The sequence below is a fragment of the Hippichthys cyanospilos genome, chromosome 1, assembly GCF_059441005.1.
Source record: "Hippichthys cyanospilos isolate Australia breed blue-spotted pipefish chromosome 1, RoL_Hcya_1.0, whole genome shotgun sequence".
Classification (NCBI taxonomy): domain Eukaryota; kingdom Metazoa; phylum Chordata; class Actinopteri; order Syngnathiformes; family Syngnathidae; genus Hippichthys; species Hippichthys cyanospilos.
The window spans coordinates 216,481-243,231 of NC_142369.1; the positions used below are offsets into that span (position 1 = coordinate 216,481).

Consider the following 26,751-nt stretch of genomic DNA (forward strand, 5'->3'; position numbering starts at 1 on the left):
CCCCCCGCGTTTCCCCTTCCTGTACCCCCCAAAGCCTCCATACAGAGGGGTCTTTAGCGCTTCGACCTCACGCGCGCACATGCGCTCGAGCGGCCTTTCGTAGAAAGGCCCCTGCGACTATTGCGCCGCGTCTATTAAACGGCAAAGTGGGGCGGGGCCAGGGTGGCCTCAGCATTTTCTGTATGGAACAAGCGGACCCCCCCGATCCCCGAAGATGCGACGGTTAATCCATTAGTCTAGCCTTCCGAAACGTCCGGGCGTAGTTGTCCTCCGACGATCGCCGTCCGCGGACCGGCCGTCTCGCTCGCTCGCGGTTGTCCGTCCGAGCGGACCGCGTCGTCCTCTTGGCCGCGGATCCGGTTGCGGGCGGGCCAGCGGCACGACGGGCCGGGGTCGCAGCCGCCGGCGAGTCGGGGTCGGCCCTTCCTCGTCATCCCCGGGCCCCCCGTGCCATTTTCAGCCGCTCCCTAGCGCTACGGCCGGCCGGGGCGGAAATGTCGGTGACGAGGCGGGCCGTTTCGGGGCGCCCCTTTTGCAGCCTCTCGGTCTGAGGATCCCCGCGCCGCTCCCGGTATCCAAGGACTTCACGGCAAAGTGGTGATGCACATTTCGCGCCCCGGTACGGATTCATTTTTGGAGCGAGTCCCCCAAATGCGGCCCGCGGTCGTTTCGGGACCGGCTTGTTTTGCCGGTCGTCCTCGGAGAGGACGCGCCGCCATGTCGGCGCGAGCGACCGTTCGCTACGGGCGAGAGTGAAGATGGGTTATCCGCCGCCGTGCCGACATACAAAAGCTCTCTTCTGCCCGCGTGGGTGGTCAGTCCCGGCCTACTCTGACGCCGGACCCCGCATTTAGGAAGGCGCGGGCCACGAGACTTCCGGCGGAGGGCCCGCTCCTCCCGACGTTGGATGGATCGCCCGCGGGCAACCGAGACCCGGCCCCCGCCTGGAAGTAGCTGAGGAAGAAGCTTCGCGAAGAAGACGTCGCAAAGCACGTGTGCGAGTGCACGGGTGCGAGCGCACGGGTGCGAGCGCACGGGTGCGAGCGCACGGGTGCGAGCGCACGGGTGCGAGCGCACGGGTGCGAGCGCACGGGTGCGAGCGCACGGGTGCACGGGCCCGTCCCCCACTTGGCACCTTCGCACCCATCCCACCGAGGATGTTCACCGTTTTTCGGACGGTCGAACCCGAGGAGGGCGGGGGTTTTCATCCCCGGTCCCAGAGGGCCCGGGTGAAAGGAAACGACGGGACATCCAGCGAGGTCTGCGGAAGCCGGACGAGCGTCCCCGTCATTTCGGTCGTGCGCCTCCGGGACCCGGGTGGAAAAGCCCTGCCGGGAGCGTCCTTTCCCCAAGGTCGCGAGGCGCGGAAAGGGCCACGAACGACTCGCCACGTCGCCTCCTGTATCGTTCCCGTCGGCCCGGTTGCCACGGCCGCCTCCTCTTTCCGACGCAGGCGCCGCCATTCTAGAGATGATGACCCTCAGTACTAACAGCAAGGAGATCGATCCCTTCCTCCGTTGTCCCCAGGGACGGTCCCGTCATCCTTCTTGCTATGCAGCGGGCCCTGGCTTTAGATGAATCCTTTCCGCGGTCGGGATGGTGACGCCAATTGGCCGTGCGGCGGGCGATCCCAACCTACAGTATGTTAAATAGCAAATGCGTGTAAAACCCCGGGTTAGAACGCCCAAATTGTACATGCGTGTTCAAAATTGCGATCAAAACAGTATAGTGAGCGCTACTTAAATAGAATGTACATGTGCTCAATGAAATAACTTCATAAATGGAAAAAGTATAGAAAGGATTTACCTTATGGCCATATTCTCTAGTGAGGGTAGCCTAGCCTAGCCTAGCTTAGCCTTCTTGGTATTTCTTGACTATCTCCGGCAATCTTGGGACTGACCAATTCAACTTTGGATTAAGCACGAAAATGCACTATAAACATGTAAATACGTAAGCACTCGTAGGCAAACAGCTTTGCGGTTTTGGAAACCGTGATGCCGAGCAATAGCGCACCGTCATTTGAGCGCTTCCGTGACGCCGACCGATCGCGGACCAGCATTCTAGTGATCTGGGCGATGACGAGCGTATAGAGATACGAGCGCGGAGCGACTCGCAGTCACGCGCGCGCACTGACCGCCATGTTGGAGGAGGAGTTTTTGTCGTAACTCGAAAAAAATGGCGTTGAGAAGGGACAAAAAAAAACACAAGCCGGGAATGTCGTAAACAGGGGGTCCAGTGTAAATGCTAACTACGTTGGCATCCCTCCATCGCTCTGGAATGTGTTCACGCACGCACGCACGCACGCACGCACGCACAAGAGTTAACTGGCATCCAGTTTTAATGTCCAGGAAAAGTGTGTAGGAATGTGAGACATCCCAAAACAGAAGAGAGCCCAAATCCAGGCAGCAAGACGCAAAGAGTCCTTTGCCGCTTGTGCAAGTTGCGAGTAAAGACGCGGCTTCCGGTGGGCGGCGTTTGAAACGGCGGCCGGCAAATGGCGCGCCAACCTCCGATTCTCATCGGGAGGCCGCGGGTTCTCGGGACGCCGGCCAGGTTTTGCCTCGGAGGAGGGCGCGTGACTTCGGGAGGTCCGGGTGGAGACGTCGCCGTCGGCTTTGGGGGAAACTGAAGCGCTGCTCGGATGGACCCGCGAGAAGCGTCACACAGCGGTGGAGGGAGACGGACCCTGCAGAGGATGGTGTACCCACGCACGCACGCACGCACACACACGCACACACACACACAGTGTGAACGCGCAGCGTCAAGGATTCCCAATAACCGGGATTCGATTCCGCAGGCTTTCTTTGAAAATGTCGCTTTCTTTACAGTGGGTCATATGCACTCCTAGGAGGGTCTCATGAAGGAAAAGCGTCCGCAACGGAAATTCTCCACTTCGCTCCTTGTCATTTTGAATCCAAATGAAAATCCCATCCGCGCAGCCGACCTTTGAGTTTCGAATACCGCAAAACGGAAGTAGTCGGGCGGATACCGTCGACGCGGTCCCGGATTTTTTGCGTGAGCGGAAAGACAAAGCCGCGGCTCCTTCCAAGGTGGGAACCCGTGTTTGCACGAGCACACGTTTGGCTTGGAAAAAGGAGTCGCCCCGGGTCTCACTCGGGTTTTCGAAAACCCAAATATGCGCTTGGAAGGGTCGCGGCTCACATTTGCATGGCGTCAAGGAAAAAGAGAATTGCCGGGATCGCGCCTTTTAGAGGGCCGTCAATGGCGGCCCTGGATCTTTGGTACATCTGCCGCCCCCCAAAATCGGAAAGACCGGACAATCGGCAAGGTCTGCCGAGGCCGCTTCGCCATCTCCGCGTCTTGGAGCGAGGAGATATTTAAAGATCTGGGCCGGCGGCCCTCCGGGACCAGGCTACAAGAGCCCCGGGTTAGTCCGGGCGCCCCCGCGCGAGTAAAGTCGGCTGCTCGGGAAGGGCCCACCTCGGCGGAGCTCCTCCGGGCGCCCCTCGTCGAAGCCGGGGAGCCCCCCCCCTCCTTGCGGCTGCCGACGGACGAGGGGTCTGAGCGGCCGCTGTGCCCTGAGGGGCGCCAGAGACGCAGGGGTGGGACGGAGCGCGGGACGGAGCGCGGGACGGCGCGCGGGACGGCGCGCGGGGGCGGCCCTCACCTCTCTCCGAGTCGGACGTCTGACTTCCGCTGGCGTCCAGCAGCAGCTTGCTGGACACGCCCACGCACAGCGACTCCTTCAGGCACAACTCTGGATGTGGGAAGGTTGACGCCGTCAGCGGAAAGAAGCGGAGGGCGAGCGCCGCGAGAGGGACTCGGCTCGCGGCGTGAAGGAAGACCCGGACCACTAAAGTGGGGGATTGCTATTTTTCTGTTTCGCTCCTTGGAGAGGAAAGATCCGCGTGTGCGACGTACGCGCTGAAAACTACCGATCGAGTCGATGGAGCCGATTTTCTTTCCGAAATTGACCAACGACCGCTCATTTACGGCTTGTCATTTTTTAAGCGCTTGTACCGTTACTTGAAAGGCGTCGTCGCGCGAAAGCCGCCTCCCGAGACCGAGATCCGGGGTTGGAGCCTGCTTTAGGCCTGGCGCAAGACGGTCAATCGATTGTCCCTGGCGTGGCGTTGGTCCGCAGCCGCCCGGACATTGGCTTTTGCGGGGGCGGGGGGGCAAATTTCCCAATATTTTGGTGAAATTGACAAGGTTAGCCCCGTCACCAATACGGAGTGCTTAAAATCACTAGCGTTGGACATCGGAGGGGCGGTCGGACACGTGACCGCCTCCAAGTCCGCTTTTCGGGGTGACAATCCGGCGTTAGGGTTAGGGAAGGAAGGAGGCCGGAGAGCTCCCGGCCGGAAAGCGAGGCTCGATCCCGGCGCGCCGCTCACCCGTGCTGTTGATGGCGTGCGTCCAGAGAAGGCCGGCCACGTCCCGGGTCCAGGCCTTGCGCTGCTCTCTGTCCCGAGCCCGCAGCGTGACGCAGTCCCTCAGCCGCGGGGCCTGCCGCGTCCAAACTTCAAACTTGAGGCCGTCCTGGCCCACGCTCTGCGTCAGGCCCATGTCGGCCGTCTGCGCCCGACAGTAAAACCGCCCGTTAATCCACAGGCGCATTTTTTCTTTCCGCTCCCGCGCGGGACGCAAAGTCAAAAGCCGGACGCGAGGCCAACTTTGCGCCGGACGCCCGTCGGCGTAGGCCTTAGCGACTGGGGAAAACGAGGCGACGGGAGATGGGGGCGAGAAGCGCCGGCTGGCGGAGGTGTCCGAAGCCGATCCCGGGGGGCCGGCACCCGGCCCCGCACCTTTTCCATGTTTGGGTCCTCCGACGCACCCGATTCTAACGCCGGCCGGGGTGCGGCGGAAGACGCGAATATGAAAACCCCCGGATCAGCGGCCCCGGATCATTGTGCCGGTCTACCGAGCGAGAGCGAGTCGCACCTTGATGCTGTGCTTGTAGCTGTAGGCCAAGCGTCCCGGTCCGCTCTTCTGTTTGGTGAAGATGATGGCGTTTTGGTAGAGGAAAACCCTCCTGACGCCCAAGTGCTTCCGCCGGGTGCCGCCGCACACCGTCAGCTCGCCCTGGCGCACCAGCTCGCCGCGCTCCGCCACGGGAATCTGATGCGCAAGACCGCAGCTCAGCCAAGAGAGGCGCGGCGGAGCCGAGACATTATGAGGACGCGAGACTACATATGTCGGAGAAGTGTCGCGACGGGCGCGCTCACCGGACACTCCGCCATCAGGTCGCTGACCCTCAGGTCCTCGCCGCGCTGCCGGACGTGTCTCAAGACGGAGAGGGCGGAATCGGAGCCGGGGTCGATGCCCCCCAACTCCTCCAGGGCCCGGCAGTACTGCTCCAGCCTCCGCAGCGGCGCCTGCAGGCACTGAGGGAAGCGCAGGGGCGACAGGGGCGAGGCGGCGGCCGGCGCTTTGGACTGGTCGGGCGGGGAGACAGGAGGGAGCGGGTCGGTCAGCGCTTTTCCACCGATCAAGGAGACCTACGAGCACGCCGGCTCATAATCGCGGCGGACGGATACGTCCGCTTAGGTGATACGGCGAGGCCGCCGACCGCAACTTCCCCCAGACGCGGCCGGCCGCCGTGCTCGCGTATGCAGTGCGGACGGCGGGGTACTCCTTTTTAAAGACATGGCCAGGAGTCTTGCGTAACAAGGGCGAGACCGGATGACCGCGATTACCCACGTCAGACTAATCCGCACTTCCGGTCGGTGTTCGTGCTTGCGCGTGAAGGACGACAGTCCCGTTTTTATCGGGATCCCTTACTGAAAAGGGAAAAACGAATCGACGCATTTTTTCGCGAGCGGAGGGTAAAAGCCGCAGCCGGCTGCAAGCGGCGACTCGACAGGCAAGTGCACTGAGGGTAACAATTTGAGTCAACGAAAGAAAGAATCGCGAAGTCGCTCAACGTCACTTTGAAGCGAACGGCTTCTTTTTCGAGCAAACCTTGAACGGAATAACGTAGAAAGGGAACTTTCCCAGCACCGATCAACGGTGACTCACCTCGAAGAAGTCGGCCGCTTGCGCGACCAGCGGAGAATCCGGTTCCGGCTTGCTCCGGATGTAGTCGGAATAACGCAGAAATTGTTCCCGCTGCGATCGAAATGGAGCGGGACACATTGAGCCGGTGGGAAAGTCGCTTCCGGGGACTTTTCACTCACAAATTTACTGAAGCAGTCCCGCCGCAGCAAACTTTGCACCAGCGCGTCCTCCATGGCGGGCAGAAGCTCCTGCGAGTGGAAGGCGCTGAGGGCGGCCCAGCAGGGAAAGAAGGCGTCGGCCTTGCCCCGAATGGAGGCCGGCGCGTCCGAGAGCTCCAGCAGTGGGACGTAGGTCTCCTGAACCCCCTTGAGAAGGGCCACGTACTGCCGCTCGCCGCTCAGCATCCCGCACCACAGCAGGTAGAGTTTGCTGCGAGGGTCAGTGGAGCCACCGCGGAGGAGCAAAAGATCAGCGGGCCGAAGGGAAGGGGAAAAGGGGGGCGGCGGCGGCGGCGGTGCCGGTTACCTCTGAGCCGCGGAGCCGGCCCGTTCCGTCCCCGTTTCCCTTTCGGTCCTGCCCAGCAGCACGTGTTGGCGCGGGGAGCCCGTGTGGTCCACCACCTCCTTGCTGCTGACCTCCACCCCCCTGATCAGCACCCCCCCTCCTCCTCCGGCGCCGATCGGCGGCTCCGGCTGAAGGGCCCGCAGGCCCAGCCAGGACTTGGGGGAAGTGCGGCACTCGCCGGCTTTGAGGTCGCCGGCACCTCTGCGGGGAGCCAGGAGGGCCTGCAGGTCGAAGCTGGGGTGTCTCTTCCTCGGGGGCTTGGAAGGCGCCGGCGCCTCCGCCGGCTGAGGGGAGACGGCGGTGGTCAAGAATGCCGAGGCGCGGCGAGAAGCGCAAAATGGACGGCGCTCACGCTCTTCTTCAAAAGGTTCTGCAGGAACTTTCCTCCGGGGCCCTCTCTTTTGCCCCCCCTCTCCTCTCCTATCTTGAGAGTGGAGCAGGTCTGCGGTCTGAAGAGTGACGCCAGCGAGCCCCACGACTGCAGGCCGACCTCGCCTCCCCTGGCTCCCGTCTCCCGCTCGCCCTCTCCCTCCGGGTCCCACTGGCTGGCGGCCACGGGCGCCTTGGCCTTGGTCTGGCCCTGGTTTTGGGCTCGCTCGGACTGCAGGAAGCGCGGCTTCACCTGCGCCACGGTCTGCTGGTAGCGCTCCACCGTGCTGCTCCAGAGATCCAGCAGCGGCCCGCCGCCCAGGTCCACGGCCAACGAGCGAGCGTCCTGGAAGCGGGACGGCGGAATAGGGGGCAGGGAGGCGAGGGGGCAGACGGGGGAGGCGGAGGACACTTCGTCGCACCACTGGGAGGCCTGAAGGGAAAGGGGGAAGGTCAGGGCCGCCGCACCGGGATCTACCTAGCTCTGCCGCGATCACCTCGGTCAGAGTAGACAGCAGTCGCTGCGTGGAGTCCAAGGCGGTCCGGCGGTCAGACAGACATTGAGACACGTCCCTCAGACGCTCCCTGAACAGAGGGAGCTGGGCCCGGATGGCGGCGAGCCCCGGCCAGTCCGACTCCTTCCAAGTCTCCAGGTCGCTGAGCGCAGACAGCGTCTGGCCGTGCAGCTCCTGAAACCAAAGGGCATTATTCGCACTGCCGCTCTGTGACGCCGGAGCGCCCAAGCCGGCGGGATAGGTCCCAAACAAAATCCCCGGGCTGACGGAAAGCCCTAAACCTAGCCCTGGGAAGAGGCCGCCCGATAAGAAAGGAAAAGAAGGGCAACTTCTCACATTTGCCGTTTCCCGCAACTGTTTGAACTCGTGCTGCTGCAGCGACAGTCTGCTCAGCGAGAGGGACGGCTCTTTGAAGGCGCGCGCCCGCGACCGCACCCGCTCCATCTCCTCGTCACACTGCAAAGTTCAAAGTGCCCGTCGGCGCCGGTTAGAGCGGGGGTGTCCCGTCTCGGTCCCCGGGGGTCGGTGTCGCGTCTCGGTCCCCGGGGGTCGGTGTCGCGTCTCGGTCCCCGCGGGACTGTTTTCCGGGATTCCCCCGCCGACGGCTTATTCAAAAGATCATCGGCGGGGTTCCGACGAACGGATTATTCCGGCCCGCTGCGTCGGGGGGGGGAAAGCCGGAAAGCGGGCGGGACGGCGGCGACCCGGCCGGCGCCAGAGCCGAGCGCCCCGCCGAACGGCCCCCGTGGAGCGGCTCACCTTTTCCAGCGTGTCCACCAGGCCGGCCAGTCGGCCCAGCGCGTCCAGGTCGCGAGCCCTCCGGTTGGATACTCGCACCAGCCGATGGAGGGCGTCGTCAACGCCGTCGTAGAGTTTGGAGGCGGCGGCGAACGCGGCTCTGTGGGGGCACGCGCTTTAGGTCGGGGCAGCTGAGGGACAACTTTGGATGCTTTTCATAATTCTGGATAGAAACAAACAACGTTGGCGCCGGCCCGCCGGCGATAGCGGTCGCTCGTATGAAAAGTCAAAGCGAGGTGAAAGCGCCCGGGGTTTTTTTCCCCACTAAGCTCGCCAAAAACGCCGCGAGGTCAGCTTTCCGGACCGCAAGCCGGACGTACTCGGCCGCAGGAAAAGGCAGGAAGAACGGAATAGACTGCTAAGGAGCTGTCCGCGTGGCCAAAGAGCGGCGGTCCTCAGAGGCTTGCCGTAGTCAGGTGAAGCTAGCCATCAGAAAAGACGCAGAGGATAAAAGAAAGCGCTCTGGCTCAGGGATGCCGCATCCACCTCAAGAGGCGGGGGGACCGGCGTACGCAGCAGATGCGCCCGTCGCAACTGGCAATAACGTCAGGGCGAGCTAACGCCCGGTTTCGCCGGATAAATAGTTGCGGGCCACGCGTACCAAGAGGAAGCACGCAGAAAGTACAGAAAGCGAAACGCTCGGTCGAGGGCGATAACCAGGACGTGGGCCGGCCGCTGACGCGAGCCCCGCCGGGAGCGTTTCTTTTTGGAGCGCCTGGCCCCGACGTAGCCGACCGCACTCGAATCGGAGCGTCGACGTCGAAATCGCCGAACTGTCTCCGCCCCGAGCGCCCAAAGGGACGGAAATACAACAAAAGATTTTGCGTCTCGTCCTTCGAGGTTTGCAGTGCGATACGGGCGAGATGATTTGCACCGGATGTTTGATGAGCGTACCGAGCTTAAATGGCAAATCCGTATTTCCGGTTATGTTGGTGAGAGTAACAATGCGGCGTGTAAAAGTCACGCGACGACGGCGTCGTGCCTCACACTTCAAATACAGTCATGTTGTATTCATCGCATTGCAAATGACCTTGAAAGGGCAGTAATAAGCCACGAATAATGCATTACGGTTTCGAAGTAACTTGCCCACCCCACCCACTTGAATAAAAACTCTCGTTTTTATTCTCGCTTGGGGAATTTGCACCCCCTTGTGGAGAAAATAAAACGGACATTTCGCTATTCCGGTGAGACCTTCTTAACGAACGCCTGGCTTCTCGGGAGAGCGCTTTATATGTGGGCGGAGCTACTTTTGGCAATCACATCAAATCGGTCACTAAAACGTCCCTGTGCAGCTTGTCTTCCGACCACCGCAAACGGATGACAACATATTACGCCGGCCCCCCCAGTCAGCTCGAGAATAGATCGGAAAAGTATTCCGCTGCCGGTCTTCGAGCGGCTCCGAGATTTGAGTCGCCGATGCCTTAAAAATGAGGTGACTCGAAATAAATCCGGTAGGGATTAGGCTCCTCGGGTCTGCGGACTCGGGTCCGTAGGCCAGAGTTCAAAGCCGACGTAGCAAAGCCGCATTAAGACGCTGGGCTAAATATCGACCCCGATGTGCTTCCGGGCTGAAAAGAGCCGCCGTTTGGTCAAGTTACTTGTGTTTCTTCCGTTTCTACTCTTTGAAATCTTCATCAAGTTTCCCGTTTGACCATGTTTGACGCGCGGAACGTCGTCAATGCAGTTTTGGTCCCCGTGTCTCGGCCCGCGGGCGCCTTTGGGGGGGTCACCTCGTGAAAGAAATGCGGCGGAGACATCAAGGCGCCTCGCCTCGAGCGGGGTCCGGACTCGCTGGAAATCTAGCGGGGCGGAAAGTCCAAAGGGGCAAAAAGAGCCGCGGTTACCTGCAATCGGGCGACGTGCGGGCCAGGCCGCACGCACTGTTGCTCAATCCCGCTAGCCAGGCCCCGCCCTCTCGCCGGAGCTCGGACAAGCGGCCGTCGGCGAGGACGGCGGCCATGAGGCGCCGGTGCTTTTCGGCGCTGGCCGCGACCTCCTGGGGGAAGCGGCGGTCAGGTCGGGGCGCGGGCGGGCAGGCGGGCGGGCGGGCGTCGCCGAGACGCTCACCTTGATGTTGTCCGGCGTCGGCTCGGCCTCCATGGACCGCAGCGCTTCTCCCAGCAGACGCAGAGCGCTCTCGCAGCGCTCGCTCAGGCTCTCCAAGCTCTAAACGAGAAAAGGAGGCGGGTGAGCGCGCCGAGCGCTTTCCTTTCCCGACCCGGTTCCGAGACGCGCGGCGGCGCTTCTGTCGCTCCGTTGCTATCAAATCAATGGTGACCGACGTCGGTTCGGTCCTCGCCGTGCGTTTGACGCGTCCGCCTTTGATTGCCGGTCACGAGGAAGGAACGGGTGCCTTCGGACGGCCGCCGGGGATTAGGATAGCGGACGTACGCTTGCCGGAATCGAGAAAGCAACGCCGACGGAGCCTCCCCACAACACAAACTTTCAGTTGGACTCTTGGCCCGAAAGGGCATTCCCGAAGCCCCGCGCCGGAGGGAAGCGGAGCGCGCTCGTCTCACCAGTCGGAAGGAGAGCCAGTCCGAATGGCGGTGGCTGAAGTGGCCTCCCATCTCGGCGGGCAGCTGCTGCCTATCCACGAACCGCTCCAGGACCGCCGTCCCTCGCGCCACGTGGACCTGCCGGCGACAGCGCGCAAAGGGAAAGGGAGGAAGACGACGCCCTTTCCCCGAAAGTCCGAACGAGCCCCCCCCCCCTCGTTGATAACCTGGCGATTCACGTTTCTCGTCGGCGCCGAGCTCCAAGCGCTCGGCTCGGCTCGGCTCGACTGCGACGCATACGTAGAAGGTGCGCTAGGCAAAAATAAATCCGCCTGCCACCGAGAAAAAGTTCCCAGGTCTCCGGTTCTTTACTCGCCGCATTTCGCTATACGGCGGGCCCCCGTGTTACGAACTTAATCCGTTCAGCGGCTGGGCTCGTCACCGGAATCGGCCGTATGACGGGCAATCCAAACCCATGTTAATTAGCGAATGCGTGCAAAAAGCTTTGGTGAAAACATCACGACTTTATACACATATTAAAAATGAGTAACAATCTACCGTACAGTTAAATTAAATAACATCAACTCACAAATTAAAAAGGACATTTACCTACGGGCCGACGTGACTTGAGCTGGGTGGAGGCGGAGGGGAGCAGAGACCAACCCGCAGAATTGATGTTTTTTTTTCTTAAACGAGAACACGTCACCGGCGATTTCCGTCTCTTGAATCCATAATAGAAGAAGCCTCTCCATTTTGTTGTCGACCGAGGTCCGTCCCCCGGCAAAGAAAGTCTTGCCCTTAGAAGGCTTGCTTGCTGTAACAGCTTCCTTGTTCTTGAGCGGTTCTTGCCGAGCGGCTACGGCCATACTCACGAGCAAGGGTAACTATGCGTGCGCCTCCTTCGGATTTTTTTATTATCTCCCGCTTGGTTTCTATGGTCATCATCCTTTACCGCCACTGGCAATTTTAGAAGCCACGTCTAACGGATAAAGTTTGCAAAGTCTTCGCAACACACCGACCGGCTCGTGCCATCGGGCTAGACGAGGGCGTTCGGCCAATAGCATATCGGCATTTCCGCGATTGACGTGACGCCGGCCAATAGCATATCGGCATCTCCGTGACTGAGACCGCGAGCGTCACCTTAATCGACCAATAGCATATCGGCATTTCCGTGACATGCGAGATAAGTTGTTTTTCTTGACGCGGCAAAGCGAAAAAAATAGTGCATACACACTGACCGGCGTGTCGGATGGTTCGTAAGACCAAAGGTTTGTGCGTAAGAGGGGGCCCAAAAAAAAAAAAAAAACGCCGCGGTCCACGTCGTCAGATGAAAAATACGTAAAACGGGGGGTTCGTAAACCGGGGGCCCGCTGTATCGTCATACGGCCCATCTTCCGGAGTAAGAGGCGAGGAGACGCCCACGCGGAAAGCGCCGCTCACCTCTACCCCCTCCAGGTCAAAGGAGGGTCCCTGCCGCTGCTGCTCGTCCACCAACAACAGCACGACTCCGAGACCGCTCGGAACCAGGCGCTGGAAGGCACCGCGCCAAATTCTGCAAATTTGGCTCTTCTCCGGAAACGCCCCTCGCCCGGGTTCTCACCTGGAACGACCCGAGCGCCGCGAGGCAGAGCGAGGACGGCGGCAAACGTCGGCCGTCGATCAACAGCGCCAGACCTTTTTCCTTGGCCGCGGATCTGAGCGGGGAAAGTTTGTCGAGCGGCGGGCGCCGGCCACCGTCAAGGGACGGCGAGAGCTTACCGCGTGATCCTGTGGTAGCAGGCCAGGACGCGGGCCATCTCCCGGCCGCCGCAGTCGCCGCAGTCGCCCGTCCCCGCTATGACCAGCGCTCGTCCCAGTCTGTCCACCGTACCTGCGGTCAGAATGGGTGACCCGGCCGAGCCACGGACCGAGCCGATCCGGGCCCGTTTCTTCCGACCGCGCCAATACCCGTCATCTGCAGTTGTCCCGAGCGGAGGAGCTCTGCGTCTAATTGGCGGAGCAGAAGCCTCTCTCGGCACGGGTCCCCCGGGTCGGCTTCTTCGTTGGCGGCGGCCGACGAGCTGCGGCGGGGGGCCAAAAATTCCGCCTCTGTCCGGGCGCAACGCGGGGCATTTACTCGCGAGGAGGGGAGGGGAGGGGCACGAAGAGGAGAGGAGAGGAGAGGAGAGGAGAGGAGAGGAGAGGAGAGGAGCGGAGAGGAGAGGATCGGGCTTCGTCCCACCTGCGCCGTCGCCGTCCGACGAGCTGTCCGAAGGGCACTTGGCTGCGAGCGGCGTCGCCGGAGCGCCGGAAGCGGAGTCGGAATGACGAGGGGCTTTCCCTTGCGCTTTGGAGGCCCCGCGAAAGGCGCGGGCGGTGGACCGGGCCCGGCCCTTGGCTCCCCGAGGCCTCCTCTTTCCCCTTGAAGCGAAGGACAAAGTTTTCACAAAACGCGTGCCACATCAGGTCACAAGCTTTTAGCAACAAACAGAACAAAAGTTCTGTTCCTGCACGCCGCATCATCACATGTTGACGCGTTGCTGCCATTACGTTGGGCCTACCTTGCAGGTCTGAAGCCGGAGGACCTGGCTTCCTTTCCTCTGGTACGTTCCCGATTCTTCTTCGTACCGTCGCTCTTTATCCGGTCGGCCGTCGCGTCACGGCTGTCCGCCGCCACCCGATTGCTTTCCGTCACGGCGGCGAAAGTTTCGTCCGGGGATTCCCGCGTCGGTGCGGCGGCGTCGCCGTGGCCGCCGCGCGCTTTGTCCGTGGCCTCAAACGCCGAGTCCGAGCCCGGGTCGGAGCGGCCCTCGAAGCCGTGTCCGACAATGTCGGGGGACGGCGCGGGAAGGCCTTTGGAGTCCCGCCTCTGCGGCCGCGCCGCCCTGCCGGTCTCGCCCTCCCCGCCGACGCCGGGCCGCCTCTCTTTGAAGGGCCGGGTTTCTCGGCCCTCCGCGCCGCTGTCCGCGCCGCTGTCCGCGCCGCTGTCCGCGTCGCGGCGGTCGAAATACTGGAGCGCGCGGCTCCCCCCGCTCGTCGGCGACAGCCCCGAAGGGAGCCGGGGCATGAGCGCAGGCTCCTCGGAAGCGGCCAAACTCGAGCGTGTGCCGCAGACCCCTGCCAACTCGTCCATTTGTCCGCATCCGAGCGGCTTTCCCCTCCGCGCTTTGACGGCCTCACCCCTCTCGCAAAGTGGCAACGTCTTGGTTTTGCATATCGCGTGCATCTCCAAGTACCTGTGCCTCGGGTCGACGCCGCCGTCCGGCCCCCCCCTTGGCTCCAACAGCTCCACGTAGTCCCCGTCGAGCGCGGGATGTCCGCCGGTCCGACCGAGGCCGTCTTCGCCGCGCCTCCGGCGCGGAAGCGTGGGCTCAGAGGCCGAGCCGTCCGGCGGCGAGCCGTGATCTTCGCCCCCGTCTTCTTCCTCCTCGGCCCGGCCCCGGGAGCCCCGCCCCTCGGGGAAACCCTCGGACGCGTAACCCTCGGTGTCGGACGGCGGGCCGGCTTCCTCGGATGGGTCGCGGACGAATCGGGGGTAGACCACCTCCTTCCACGGGAGCCGCAGCACGCCGTCGCAGGTGCTGACCAAGCAGGTGTCCAGACCGCCGCCCGCTACGTGGGCGGGAGGAGCCGAGTTACTAGGGACCGCCGGATAGATTGGAGATCTCGACGGGAGCGTTACCTTCCCTCCTGTGGCCCCGTTCTTTGTTGATGCTGTGCAGCCATTCGCTGGTGAATACAAGAGGATGCTGGGACTCGGGCACTAGGATTTCCTGAACGGTGCGCCCCCCGGGGGCCAGACACTTGAGGGCCAAGCGGGGACAGCGAGCGGAGAAGGGTACCACTTGCAAGTAGAAGTCATTGCCGCGCAGGAGCCTCCAGTCCAGGGTGGAGAGCTGCACCACCACTTTGTTCCCGAGACACAGCGGCCAGCCGGAGTGGAGGAAGAGGCAGCCCAGGTACTGAGACTGGAGAGGAAGACGTAGAAGGGGAAACTTGAGCCGTCGCCTGTCAGCTCATCGGTCCGAGCGCCGCTTCTCTCAGACCGTTTCGTCCGCCTGCCTTTTTATTTTCACGCCCGTTAACGTTTTTCTTTTGCGGCCGGACTCCGGACTCCGGCCCGTTACGACTCGGGCGATCGCCCTCGCTTCCTCACGTGACGTGGTCACGCCGATCCATTTCATTCCCCGCCCGCGACGCCACCGCTACGGTCAGTATCTTCCGACAGCTTCCCTTTCGCATGCGTGTGAATTAGACTGAGCCGTCTCGCTCGCCAACTCTTTTTTTTTTTTTTTGCATCGCGCACATCTGGAAGGAATTATCGTCATGACTCACCGTCTCAGCGCAGCTCAGCGACAAGGAAAAACAGCCCCTTGCAAGCACGTGTCAAAAGTAAGTGCGTACACGTGCGCTCGCAAACTCAACTTGAACGGATTGATTCGGAGCCAGGGGTGATCAAGTCCGGTCCCGGGGAACCCCTGTCGGGCCCGTTCTCGCGTAACGACGCCAAGGACGGGCTCGTCGGCGAGCTCCCAATCGCCGTCATTAGGGCTTATAGGCCAGGGGTGTCGCGGGAGAGCCGTGCGGAAATCAGGCCGGACGGCGGCTCCCCGGGACGGCCGTCCCCGCCCCCGGCTCCTTTCCTTGAAAAAGACATACTAACGCAGGCGTGCTGCTGGAGCTTGTGGAGGAGGTGCTTGGCGGGTACAAAGTAGTCCAGGAGGTAGCGAAGGCTGTCCTGCTGGTATGTGGACTCCAGCACGGTGAACACCTGCGGGGAGGACGAGGCCGGCGCTCCGTCTGTGGGGGTCCGCCCGGCGCGTGCGTGCGAGAGAGAGAGAGAGAGAGAGAGAGAGAGAGAGAGAGAGAGAGAGAGAGAGAGAGAGAGACGGCGGGAGAGGCATGCGCACCTGAGACAGCAGAGGCGGCGCGGTGCTTTCAAAAGGCGGGTAAAGCGAGGAGAGGGCCCCCTGCACACAGTCTTCCATGGCCTCCGAAGCCTGATTGGGACAAAAAGAAGAAGACTCGAGCGAGTGCGGCGGCACATCGGCTCCTCTGGCTTCCCGTTGCGGGGCGTGTCAAACGTCGGCCTGCCGGGCAACGCGGCTCACGCGCGGGAGCTGTTTATTTTGCCGTCGACATGGCGACATCCCGCACCGTTTCTCCAACCCGGCGAGTCAGTCAGTCCCCGCCGACTGCAACGTCATCCCCCGCTTACCTCCGCTCGGCCGCGCGCGCCGTCCGACGTCCGCCGCCCGGCTTTCATCTTCCGCCGTCGCCCTGAGCGACCCGAAAAGGGACGAGCGGGAGCCAAAAAAGGGACTTTTGATGCGCCGGCCGCATCTTTCTGGCACTTGCCCGCAAAGCTCCGGGTTCGGAACAGAACCGCTGGGAAGCCGCTTTGGAAACAGAGGGAATCTCCAAGCGCCGCGGCTTGGAATGGCGCCGCACGCTCTTCCTGTTATGCGCAAGTCGGGCGCGGAGCGTTATGCGGCGAAGTTCCTCCGCGTGCTTTTCGACAAGCTGGGCAGGAAAGGCGGGCGCAAAGGGTCCCAAGGTCGCCGCGGTAACAAAGCGTAGGGGTTTCTAAACTTGTCCGCAGCGCCGTTTTTCCGCTCCTTTTCCCGCACGCCGAAGAGAGGCGTCGGCCGCGCTCGGCAAAGAAATGGAACGGAGCGAAAGGGAGAAGAGAGTCAGACCCTTTCAGACAGACTTTGCTGCGCAAGAAATGGAGGAGGAGCGCCGACGCCGGGAAAGGCGAGGCGCCGTGATGGGAAGCAGATGTGCGGAGCCTCCGCGGACTTGAGGTTTTTGTCCCGAGCAATGCCAAAGCGCACGGAGCGCCGTCGGAAAAGCGGACTGGTTTGGAATCGGCCCCGATGCATGACGGGAAAGGAGGGGCCCGGGACAAGCGGCCGGATTGTCTGCCAAGAGCGCGCGTCGGAGTTGCGGAACGGACCGGGTCCGCGCGCCTGCGCCCATCGCGAAGGACGTCGCCAAACGCGCCTCCCCCGCCGCCTTTACTCTGAAGCCGCTCGCGGGCAAAGCGGCCTCGCGAAAGAATCTTTCAAAACGCGGGACGGGGTCCGTAGCGGCCCGGCCTCTCCCCTCTGTCTTTTTTTCCTCCGTTTTTTCCCCCTAACCCTTCCCGTCTGTCTTCTTTCCCCTCCGAGCTCGGGCGGCGCGCATTTCTTCTTGTGTTTTGTCCGCGAACGGACAAGGCGACCGGACAACGCGAGGAGCAAACCCGAACCCTAACCCCCCCCCCACCGGCCAGAGCCCTCCTCGGATGTCTTACCATGGCTGAGGGGTCGGACGCGGTCAGTCCAAGGCTCCTTTCCCGTTTCCTCTGGGCATCTTCGGTCCTCCTTCCTCTGGCCTCGCCCCGTCTGGCCTGGCCTGGCCCGGTCCGGTCCGGTGTGGTCTCGCGCGCTTTTCCCCGTCCGGGACTGCGCCAGCCGCACCGTCCGCACTCAGCCGAGCGTCCCGCCGCCACTCCTCCGTCCCCTCCCCCGCTCAGCCAACAAGAGGTCCACAGTGTTGCCGCGCGCTCCAATTTTCCTCTCTCGGTCCTAGAGGGAGCTCAACCGGCGGACAATTGAGCACTTTCTTTTTGGACGAGAGCTGGCCGTGCCCGCGATGGACGGTATCTTCGGAGTCGTCCGAAAATCAGCCCTGACCCGGGCGAGAGACTCGAGGCGCTTTCCCGTCGGACAATTTGTCGTCCTACACTGTAAAAACTTCCCTGCGATTTCACGGTAAATTATCGGAGGACACGTTACTTTCACGGCGACGACGCATTCACAACATACTGCGATATCACCGCCGCAAATGACAACGCGGGCGACTGCGCTGCGACTTGGCAGCAAACGACGCTGTGGCTTGGCCGGGGATTTGCAACCTTTTGCACTACTATTACGGAGTGTTTGCAGTAGCTTACCGTGAGTTCTCAACGGGGCGAGAGCCGCGCCAACGTTTTCCAGTGAGCCGTTGCGGAACGAAGGCAATTCAACACTCCTTTCTGTCAACTGAGTCATTTGACGTAACCCCGCCGACGCAGAACTCAGCCAAGCGTATATAAAGCCAAATGGCATTTTCAATGCAGAATATTATTCGACGTATGTGCCAAACAGTGGAACTCCCTTGTCCGATTTTCCAAAGGCATCGTCGAACGCGGAGAAAGTGCAAGAACTTGCCCTCCACTTATGTCAAATCAAAAATCCAAACGCGACCGAGCGAGGCGAAGGCTTCGGCTCTGTCTCAAACGGTGAACGATACTCGTGCGCCGGCATTCAATAACCGGCGCCCAACGCACCACCGAGCACCTGTTGAAATCTTGAGCCTCGATGGATCCGGCAGGACCATCACGACACTGCGCGCGATTCGCCCGGCCCGGCCGCCCGCCGGTCGCCCGCGCGCTCCTCGTTGCGTCACTCACTCGCGCCATCATTTAACAAGGCAAATATGTCTCCGTCGCGCTAGAAAACGCTCTTGCAAAAGCGCTAAACTTTAGCGGCTAAAGCATACCAACTCTCGTCGTGATGAAACGCGATGTTTGTGAACGGCCAGTAGAGGGAGTCGCCGGACGGGAGCGGCAAAGTGGCGCCTCTTCCGCTACCTACCGGAAGTACCGTTTTTGACCGCGTTGCTGCCGTTTGACACTTTTCTTGTGATTCGGCGGCTGTTTTGATCAATGAGGTAAATACGGTCAAGTCCGAGGCCGCTGTCATTTACGCGGGCGTTGATTGGAATGTTACCGGAAAACATAAGTACGCCAAGTGACCGGAAAGGCAATTATTGTGAAACGCCCGTCATATATGAACATGAAAGCAGATACATCAAAAACCTACAGTATATGATAATAATGGTAAAAATCAGCGCCCGAGGGAACGTTTGTTTTTTTTCCACCATTCAATTCAAAAAGTGCACGGAAACGCTTCAGGTTGGCCGAGCGAAACGGCCGGCGGCCTTCCCCGACTGCAACCGGCCTTTCCTCGACTTGACGTCCGCGGCGCAGTTTGGCGCTTTTCTCCACGGCCGAGGGCCCCAAGCCGCCCCCCCCCCCCCTTGTCAAGGATTACGGAGGGGTCGGACGACGCCGAGGTCACCTGCGCGGAGGGCCGCGCTTCCGGGCGCCGGGCCCGCCTTTCGCCATTCCCAGAGTTAACCTCCCTTTGTCTCAAATTGCTCGTTAAAGACGCTGAGTCCGGACGGCGGGCGGAGAAGCGCGCGGCGGCGCCGGTCGCTTCAAGTTTTCTCAGGCGGAAAGTCGGCTCTGTTTGGTGAAGGAAAAGGCGGCGGCGCCCGCGAGTGGCCAAAATGGCATCCGTCACCTACCGTAGCCTCGCGTTGGGCCAGGCGCCCGGATGACGCGCGCCGACCCAACGACGGGCAATTCAACACTTGAATCGATCGACTTTTATGAATCTTTTTCAATAGAGGGCCCGCTTATCCACCGGCACCTTCAAATACATGCGATCGGTTCGGCGTCTTTGATCGGTTGAGATGGTCAGCCGCGCGGCGGCGTAGCGGGTCGGACCAGGCGCGCCGGCAGCCGAGCTGTATCCGCCTGAGGGTGGGGTTGACCGTTGCGACCCCCCCACCCCCATCGTTATCACGCTCGCGCCCGTGCCCGACCCCGCCGACGTCTCGATCGGAAGCGGCTCGATGAAAAAATAAAAACCTTAATCTGCATAGGCGACACATAGTCAGAAGAAAAGGGAGATTCGTACGAGAACCATGTTTGAACTCTTTCGGGTACAGCCATCATCGAGGAGGACGGGGACGTCGGTCGGGCGCTGTCCATCATCTGTCAAATGAAGACCTCTCGAGAAAATTACCGTCCTTCCGAAAGGAGGTAGGGAGGCCGAAGCAAGTAAGGGTCCCTCAGATGTCGAGCGGCCTCCGGGCTCTCACGGCGCCAGCCAGGCCAGCAGAGCCGCCGTGGTAAGCAGAGCTGCGAGGAAGGGAAAAACACAACAGTAAGTCAAGGAAAAACTAGCGCGTTCCGGACGAAGAAGCCGAGTTTCTTCCCCTCACCATTCGTCAGCGGGTGCTTGTGTGGAGGGGCGGCGCGGCTCGTCCCGCCGGGCGGCGGCGCGACCGGGGGGGCGGCGGTGGCAGCGGGCGCCGCGACGGTCGGGTCCAGCACGTTGACGATGGTTGCGTTGGGATCCGCCAGGTTCACAACGTTGGTGGTCAGCCGCGGGACGGGGGGTCCAAAGATCCCGGTAGCTGCAAGTCAGAGCCCGACTCAAGGTGGCCCCGGTGTTTTTGATAGGACGACGCGCGGCTCGTGACGCTGTGTCGGCTTACTGCTATTGAACGGCCCGGTAGAAACCGACATGGAGAAAGGCTGCACTGAGGAGCTTTGACGCCTCTTGCGTCCGGCGCCGCTCGAAGGACGGGACGGGGCGGCAAGGAACGTGCACTGGATCTTTCGGCCCGTGGCCTTGCCCTTCACGGACCTCGCCGGAAGCTGCCGCAAAAATTTGGCGGTCAGTGGCGTCTGGTGGGACTCGAGGTCTCCTCGGAAGGTGGTCGATCACGCACGCGCTCTCGGGTCAACTTACGGCCGTCGGAGTAAGAGTTCCGTCGCGTAGCAACGCGGTGAAGAACCGGAGCCGACCTCTACTGTTTGCACAAATGTAGGTGACGTCGTCGTTTCCCTGCAGTGAGAAAAAGCAAAACAAGCTTCAAACCTATTTCGGATCTTGTACAGCACATGAGGCAAAAAGACAAGACGGCGCACCAATGTGTCGTCGGAAGACAGCGTGCAAGCCAGGTAGCCCTCAGACTCTCCCGACAGCGCGAACTCAAAGTCGCCACCGTCCGAGGCTCTCGCAGAAGTGAAAAAACAGGATCCGTCCTGGCCCGGATTACAATCGGAAGGCTGAGCTGCGCACAGCCGTCGACTGCCGCAGCCTTCGTCAGAGATAGTATCCTGAGAGACAAACGGAGAGATGTGCCCAACCGTCGTCATTTTCGTGAACTAACAAAACCTCGGCGCGTTGGACGATCACCTCCAAGGCAGCCACTGACGATTCTGGTGAGGCGACGGGTGTGGTTGTGGCATTAGGAGCGGGTGATGTTGTGGTGGTGGCAGCAGTGGAAACGGGTGAAGCTTGAGAGGAGGTGGGGGTGACTGGTGTTACCGGGGACGTGGTTGCGATATCAAATGTGGCCGAAGGGGCGGTGGTGGCCACGGGGGTGGCGGTTGAAGTGGCGGTGACATTGGGTGTGGCTGATGGTGCGGTGGTGGCTTTGGGTACGGCAGATGGGGTGGTACTGGCTACAGGGGTGGCAGCGGTGGAAACGTGTGAAGCTTGGGAGGTGGCGGGCGTAACTGGTGTGGCCGGGATGGTGCTTGTGGCATTGGGTGCGGTGGATGGGGTGGTGCTGGCTACAGGGGTGGCAGCGGTGGAAACGTGTGAAGCTTGGGAGGGGGTGGGGGCAACTGGTGTGGCCGGGGTGGTGCTTGTGGCGTTGGGTAAGGCTGATGTGGTGGTGGTGGCCACAGAGGTGGCGGTTGAAGTGTCCGTGACACTGGGTGCGACTGATGGTGTGGTGGTGACCACAGGGGTGGTGGTGGTGGTGGCGCGGGCATTGGTAACGAGCCCAGCAGGGGGGGCGGTAGTGACAACAGGTATGGTTGTTGCAATTGGTGTGGCCTGGGGGGCGGTGGTTGAAACAGGTGCGGACGGTGGGGCGGGAGTGGCTGCAGTGGCAACGGGTATGGTGGTTGCAATCAGTGTGGTCTGGGGGGCGGTGGTTGAAACAGGTGCGGACGGTGGGGCGGGAGTGGCGGCAGTGGCAACGGGTGTGGCTGGGGGGACGGGGGTGGTGTTAGGAGCAGGCAAGGGGCTGGCGGAGGTGGCATCAGGTAGGGCTGGGATGGGAGTGGTGACTGCGGTGGAGACTGGGGCGGTTGGGGAGGCTGCGGTGGCTACAGGTGTGGGCAAGGGGGCGGGAGTGGCGGCAATGGTAACTGGTGTGCCTGGGGGGACTGGGGTGGTGTTAGGAGCAGGCAAGGGGTTGGCGGAGGTGGCATCAGGTAGGGCTGGGATGGGAGTGGTGACTGCGGTGGAGACTGGGGCGGTTGGGGAGGCTGCGGTGGCTACAGGTGTGGGCAAGGGGGCGGGAGTGGCGGCAATGGTAACTGGTGTGCCTGGGGGGACTGGGGTGGCGTTAGGAACAGGCAGGGGGGTGGCGGAGGTGGCATTGGATGCAGCTGATGAGGTGGTGGTGGCCACATGGGTGACGGTCACAACCTCTGCCGCCAGGGGGGCAGTGGTGGCAAAGGGTGCAGACAGGCGGGTGGTGGTGGAAAAGGTAGCAACAGGGAGGGCTGGGGTGGAAGTGCTGGCAGTGGTGGAGACGGGTGTGTCTGGGGAGGCGGCGGTGATGACAATGGGTGTGGGCAAGGGGTCGGTGGTGGTGCTGGTGGCAAGTGGTGCAGCCAGGGGGGCAGTGGTGGCAGCGGTGGAAATGTGCGCGGCTGGCGGGACGGTGGTTGCAGCATTGGCGACGGATGTGGCCGGGAAGTCTGCGGTGGCAATGACTGTTAATGGGAGGCTGGTGGTGACAACGGGTAAGGCCGGGGGGGCAGTGGTGGCAGCGCGGGCAACGGTTGCAGCAGGGGGGGTAGCAGGAGTCATGGAGGCGGCGGGGGTAACGGGCGTGGCCGAGGGCAGGGTTGAGGAAACAGGTGTGGCCTGGGAGGTGCTGGCGGCAATGGACGCAGCTGGGGAAGAGGTGATGGCGGCAGTGGGAATGGGTTCATCCGAAGATGCGGCGGAGGCAACGGGTTTGGCCGTGGGGCCAGTGGTGGTAACCGGTGTGGCCAGAGAGGAGGTGGTGGCAACAGGCACGGCAGTGGCAACGGGTGCAGCTGTGGTGGGGCCGAGCAGGTTGATGATCGTTGCGTTCGGCTCCGCCAGGTTCACTACGTTTGTGGTCAACCGCGGGATGGGGGGTCCAAAGCTCCCAGCGGCTGCAGGTTAGAGCAAAACTCAAGATCATCATGGCGATTTTACAATGACGCTGTGAATCTCATGACTTGTCTTACTGCCGTTGAACGACCCAGTAGAAACAGACAGCGAGAAAGACTGGCGATTCTTGAGTGCGGCGCGAGTCGGAGAACCGGATGGAGCGGCAACGAACATACACTGGATCTTTCGGCCCGTGGCTTTGCCCTTCACAGACTTCAGCAGAAGCTGCCGGAAAAATTTAGCGGTCAGAACCATCCGGCAGGACTTGCATGTCTCCTCGGAAGGTGGTCATTCACGCTTATGCTCTCAGGTCAACTTACGGGTGTCGGAGTAAGAATTCCATCTCGTAGCAACGCGGTAAAGAACCGGAGCCGACCTCTATTGTTTGCACAGATGTAGGTGACGTCGTCGTTTCCCTGCAGTGAGAAAAAGGAAAACAGAAAGAAAAACAAACTTATTTCGGATCTTTTACAGCACATGAGGCAAAAAGACAAGAGGACTAACCAGTGTGTCGTCTGAAGACAGCGTGCAAGCCAGGTAGCCATCAGACTCTCCAGACAGCGCAAACTCAAAGTTGTCACCATCCAAAGCTTTCGCAGAAGTGAAAAAACAGGATCCGTCCTGGCCCGGATTACAATCGGAAGGCTGAGCTGCGCACAGCCGTCGACTGCCGCAGCCTTCGTCAGAGATCGCATCCTAACAGACAAACGGAAAGATGTGCTCAACCGTCGTCATTTTTGTGATCTAACAAAACCGCCGCGCGTTGGACGATCACCTCCAAGACAGCCACTGAGAATTCTGGCGATTCGACAGGTGTCGTGGCGACAGTTGCGGGCGGGGGGGCGTTTGTGGCATCGGGTGCAGCTAATGAGTCTGTGGTGGCGGCGGTGAAAACGGGTCCATTTGGGGAGGTGGAAGGGACAACAGGTGCGGCCAGGGGTGCGGTTGTGGCGTCGGGTGCGACTGTTGGGATGGTGGTGGCCTCGAGGGTGGCGGTGGCAACGGGCGTGGCCGGAGGGGCAGTGGTGGACATGGGTGCAGCGGTGGCGGGGACAACAGGCGTTGCCGCCGGGGTGGTCGTGGCGACAGGTGCAGCCGGCGGGGCCGTGGTGCCATCGGGTGCTGCTGAAAGGGTAGCGGTGGCCGCAGGGGCGGGAGTGGCGACGGGTGTGGGGGGAGCTTGTTCGTTGTCACCAGACTGATCTTCATCATCCCCAGACTGCTCTTCGTCATCGCTGGACTTCTTTTCGTCATCCTCAGACTGTTCTTCATCATCCCCAGACTGTTCTTCATCATTGCCAGACTGCTCTTCATCGTCGCCGGACTGTTCTTCATCCTTGCCAGACTGCTCTTCATCATCGCCGGATTGTTCTTCATCATCCCCCGATTGTTCTCCATCATCGCCAGAATGTTCTTCATCATCCTCAGGCAGTTCTTCATCATTGCCAGATTGCTTTTCATCATTGTCAGGCTGCTCTTCTTCGTCACCAGACTGTTCTTCGTCGCCGGACTGTTCTTCTTCTTTGCCAGACTGCTCTTCATCATCGCCGGATTGTTCTTCATCATCCCCCGATTGTTCCCCATCATCCCCAGACTGTTCTTCATCATCCCCAGACTGTTCTTCATCATCGCCAGACTGCTCTTCATCATCGCCGGACTGTTCATCATCATCGCCAGACTGTTCTTCTTCTTCACCGGACTGTTCTTCTTCATCGCCAGAAGGATCTTCATCATCGTCACGGGACTGTTCTTCATCATCCCCAGACTGTTCTTCATCATCGCCAGACTGCTCTTCATCATCGCCAGACTGTTCTTCTTCTTCACCGGACCGTTCTTCTTCATCGCCAGAAGGATCTTCATCATCGTCACGGGACTGTTCTTCATCATCCCCAGACTGTTCTTCATCATCGCCAGACTGCTCTTCATCATCGCCGGACTGTTCATCATCATCGCCAGACTGTTCTTCTTCTTCACCGGACTGTTCTTCTTCATCGCCAGAAGGATCTTCATCATCGTCACGGGACTGTTCTTCATCATCCCCAGACTGTTCTTCATCATCGCCAGACTGCTCGTCATCATCGCCGGACTGTTCATCATCATCGCCAGACTGTTCTTCTTCTTCACCGGACTGTTCTTCTTCATGGTCAGACTGTTCTTCTTCATCGGCAGATTTCTCTTCATCATCGCCAGATTGCTCTTCATCATCGCCAGACTGTTCTTCTTCATGGCCAGACTGCTCTTCATCATCACCATGGGACTGTTCTTCACCATCCCCAGACTGCTCTTCATCATCGCCGGACTGTTCATCATCATCGCCAGACTGTTCTTCTTCTTCACCGGACTGTTCTTCTTCATCGCCAGAAGGATCTTCATCATCGTCACGGGACTGTTCTTCATCATCCCCAGACTGTTCTTCATCATCGCCAGACTGCTCTTCATCATCGCCGGACTGTTCATCATCATCGCCAGACTGTTCTTCTTCTTCACCGGCCTGTTCTTCTTCATGGTCAGACTGTTCTTCTTCATCGGCAGATTTCTCTTCATCATCGCCAGATTGCTCTTCATCATCGCCAGACTGTTCTCCTTCATGGCCAGACTGCTCTTCATCATCACCATGGGACTGTTCTTCACCATCCCCAGACTGCTCTTCATCATCGCCGGACTGTTCATCATCATCGCCAGACTGTTCTTCTTCTTCACCGGACTGTTCTTCTTCATCGCCAGAAGGATCTTCATCATCGTCACGGGACTGTTCTTCATCATCCCCAGACTGTTCTTCATCATCGCCAGACTGCTCGTCATCATCGCCGGACTGTTCATCATCATCGCCAGACTGTTCTTCTTCTTCACCGGCCTGTTCTTCTTCATGGTCAGACTGTTCTTCTTCATCGGCAGATTTCTCTTCATCATCGCCAGATTGCTCTTCATCATCGCCAGACTGTTCTCCTTCATGGCCAGACTGCTCTTCATCATCACCATGGGACTGTTCTTCACCATCCCCAGACTGTTCTTCATCATCGCCGGACTGCTCTTCACCATCGCCGGACTGTTCATCATCATCACCAAACGCTTCTTCTTCATCGCCAGACTGTTTTTCTTCATCCCCAGACTGCTCTTCATCTTCGCCGGACTGTTCTTCCTCATCGCCAGACTGCTCTTCATCATTGCCGGACTGTTCTTCCTCATCGCCGGACTGTTCTTCCTCATCGCCAGACTGCTCTTCATCATCGCCGGACTGTTCTTCTTCGCCGCCGGACTGTTCTTCGTCATTGCTCGACTGTTCTTTGTCATTAGGGGACTGTTCTTCATCATCGGCAGACTGCGCCTCATCATCGGCGGACTGTTCTTGGCTGTCGCCGTTAGCAACAATAAACACTCGGGCCAGTATCAAAATGAAGGCCAGTGTCTTGGGCATCGTTTCCAAGTTGCTAGATAATATGAAGAACGGAAATGAAATGTTATTTTTTTTCACATCAGTATTCTTTTTCTCTGTTTGTGATCATCATCTATCGGGATAGTTTTGATTGACTCGTGTCTGGAATTTTAATTGAGTCTTAAGGCACATAAATGGAGACTGGAAACTGAGACCTTTTTCAGCATCCTAGTTCCGTAACACTCCACAAAGAATTTCAAAGAAAACATTCAAGGTGTGCTTCAAGCGCCGCTTGGTCTTTGCGGCCCTGTTGTTCAATTATTACTTGGGAAAATATATATCACTGGTTTGTTTCAAACTGATAATAGTTGTCTTCTGCAACGAATGGAATGACGAAGACAAAAGACCTCGGCCATCTGACGGCATCAGGCGAGGCGAGGCGGATCCGTGAGGATTTCATTTTCAGCGTCCCGACGCAGAGCGTGGCGGCGCCTACCTCCAAAATGCTTCAAGCGGGGCAGAAAGATGCGCGGCTCCGCCGATGATCGTCCCGCTGCGGCGGTGCTGTCCTTCGCGGGTGAAATCTGCGCATTTCCTCTCGGCATGTTTTCTTAGTCGTATTTAACACGGGGCGGAGCCGCAGCCGGCGGTCGGCCCTTCTCGGGAGAACGTTCTGAAGAAAGAAACGGCCTAAATGTTTCCCG

At 60.3% G+C, this 26,751-nt stretch overlaps 3 protein-coding genes across 5 annotated transcripts in view; 1 reads left to right on the forward strand and 2 right to left on the reverse strand.

The window, feature by feature from the left end:
• Positions 1-2,320: 2,320 nt before the first annotated feature.
• arhgef40 (Rho guanine nucleotide exchange factor 40) lies at positions 2,321-17,672 on the reverse strand. Of its 2 annotated transcripts, XM_088432624.1 has the most exons (27): positions 17,625-17,672; positions 16,983-17,256; positions 15,595-15,684; positions 15,348-15,455; positions 14,367-14,652; positions 13,246-14,296; positions 12,927-13,105; positions 12,653-12,793; positions 12,464-12,575; positions 12,306-12,399; positions 12,146-12,235; positions 10,727-10,843; positions 10,275-10,373; positions 10,052-10,203; positions 8,169-8,307; positions 7,746-7,865; positions 7,392-7,583; positions 6,878-7,327; positions 6,487-6,809; positions 6,141-6,390; positions 5,983-6,072; positions 5,190-5,399; positions 4,906-5,082; positions 4,359-4,539; positions 3,629-3,718; positions 3,442-3,539; positions 2,321-2,686 (listed from the first exon to the last, which is right to left on the reverse strand). In XM_088432624.1, the coding sequence occupies exons 2-27, from the start codon at positions 16,983-16,985 to the stop codon at positions 2,660-2,662; spliced, it is 4,869 nt and encodes a 1,622-aa protein (XP_088288750.1). In that variant the 5' UTR covers positions 16,986-17,256; positions 17,625-17,672; the 3' UTR covers positions 2,321-2,659. The 2 variants fall into 2 exon arrangements, with proteins under 2 accessions (XP_088288750.1, XP_088288741.1); XM_088432615.1 differs by lacking the exons at positions 16,983-17,256; positions 17,625-17,672 and adding an exon at positions 15,903-16,510.
• Positions 12,861-26,751, forward strand: part of acox3 (acyl-CoA oxidase 3, pristanoyl) — a 68,319-nt gene continuing 54,428 nt past the window's right edge. The window contains exon 1 of one of the 2 annotated variants that reach the window (XM_088432667.1): positions 12,861-12,906. The gene's annotated coding sequence lies outside the window, so the exon portion shown is untranslated. The remainder of the gene's footprint in view (positions 12,907-26,751) is intronic. The other variant, XM_088432693.1, reaches the window with a different exon arrangement.
• On the reverse strand, positions 19,410-26,625 carry LOC148428457 (uncharacterized). The gene is made up of 11 exons (XM_088432603.1): positions 26,544-26,625; positions 23,450-26,102; positions 23,179-23,370; positions 22,995-23,090; positions 22,752-22,899; positions 20,707-22,676; positions 20,436-20,627; positions 20,257-20,352; positions 20,000-20,162; positions 19,724-19,918; positions 19,410-19,640 (listed from the first exon to the last, which is right to left on the reverse strand). The coding sequence occupies exons 2-11, from the start codon at positions 26,087-26,089 to the stop codon at positions 19,597-19,599; spliced, it is 5,736 nt and encodes a 1,911-aa protein (XP_088288729.1). The 5' UTR covers positions 26,090-26,102; positions 26,544-26,625; the 3' UTR covers positions 19,410-19,596.

What these genes read in the sequence shown, in the direction of transcription:
- arhgef40 (XM_088432615.1), bottom strand. Translation starts at nt 15,950, where the DNA reads ATGAAAGCCGGGCGGCGGACGTCGGACGGCGCGCGCGGCCGAGCGGAG. An exon ending in TCCGGCTTCAGACCTGCAAG is followed by an intron (nt 13,106 to 13,245) that starts GTAGGCCCAACG and finishes CTTCGCTTCAAG; the next exon opens with GGGAAAGAGGAGGCCTCGGG. An exon ending in ACCTGATGGCGGAGTGTCCG is followed by an intron (nt 5,083 to 5,189) that starts GTGAGCGCGCCC and finishes CTTGCGCATCAG; the next exon opens with ATTCCCGTGGCGGAGCGCGG.
- LOC148428457 (XM_088432603.1), bottom strand. Translation starts at nt 26,089, where the DNA reads ATGCCCAAGACACTGGCCTTCATTTTGATACTGGCCCGAGTGTTTATT. An exon ending in CGTCAGTGGCTGCCTTGGAG is followed by an intron (nt 20,628 to 20,706) that starts GTGATCGTCCAA and finishes TTTGTCTCTCAG; the next exon opens with GATACTATCTCTGACGAAGG. An exon ending in TACCGGGCCGTTCAATAGCA is followed by an intron (nt 19,919 to 19,999) that starts GTAAGCCGACAC and finishes TCTGACTTGCAG; the next exon opens with CTACCGGGATCTTTGGACCC.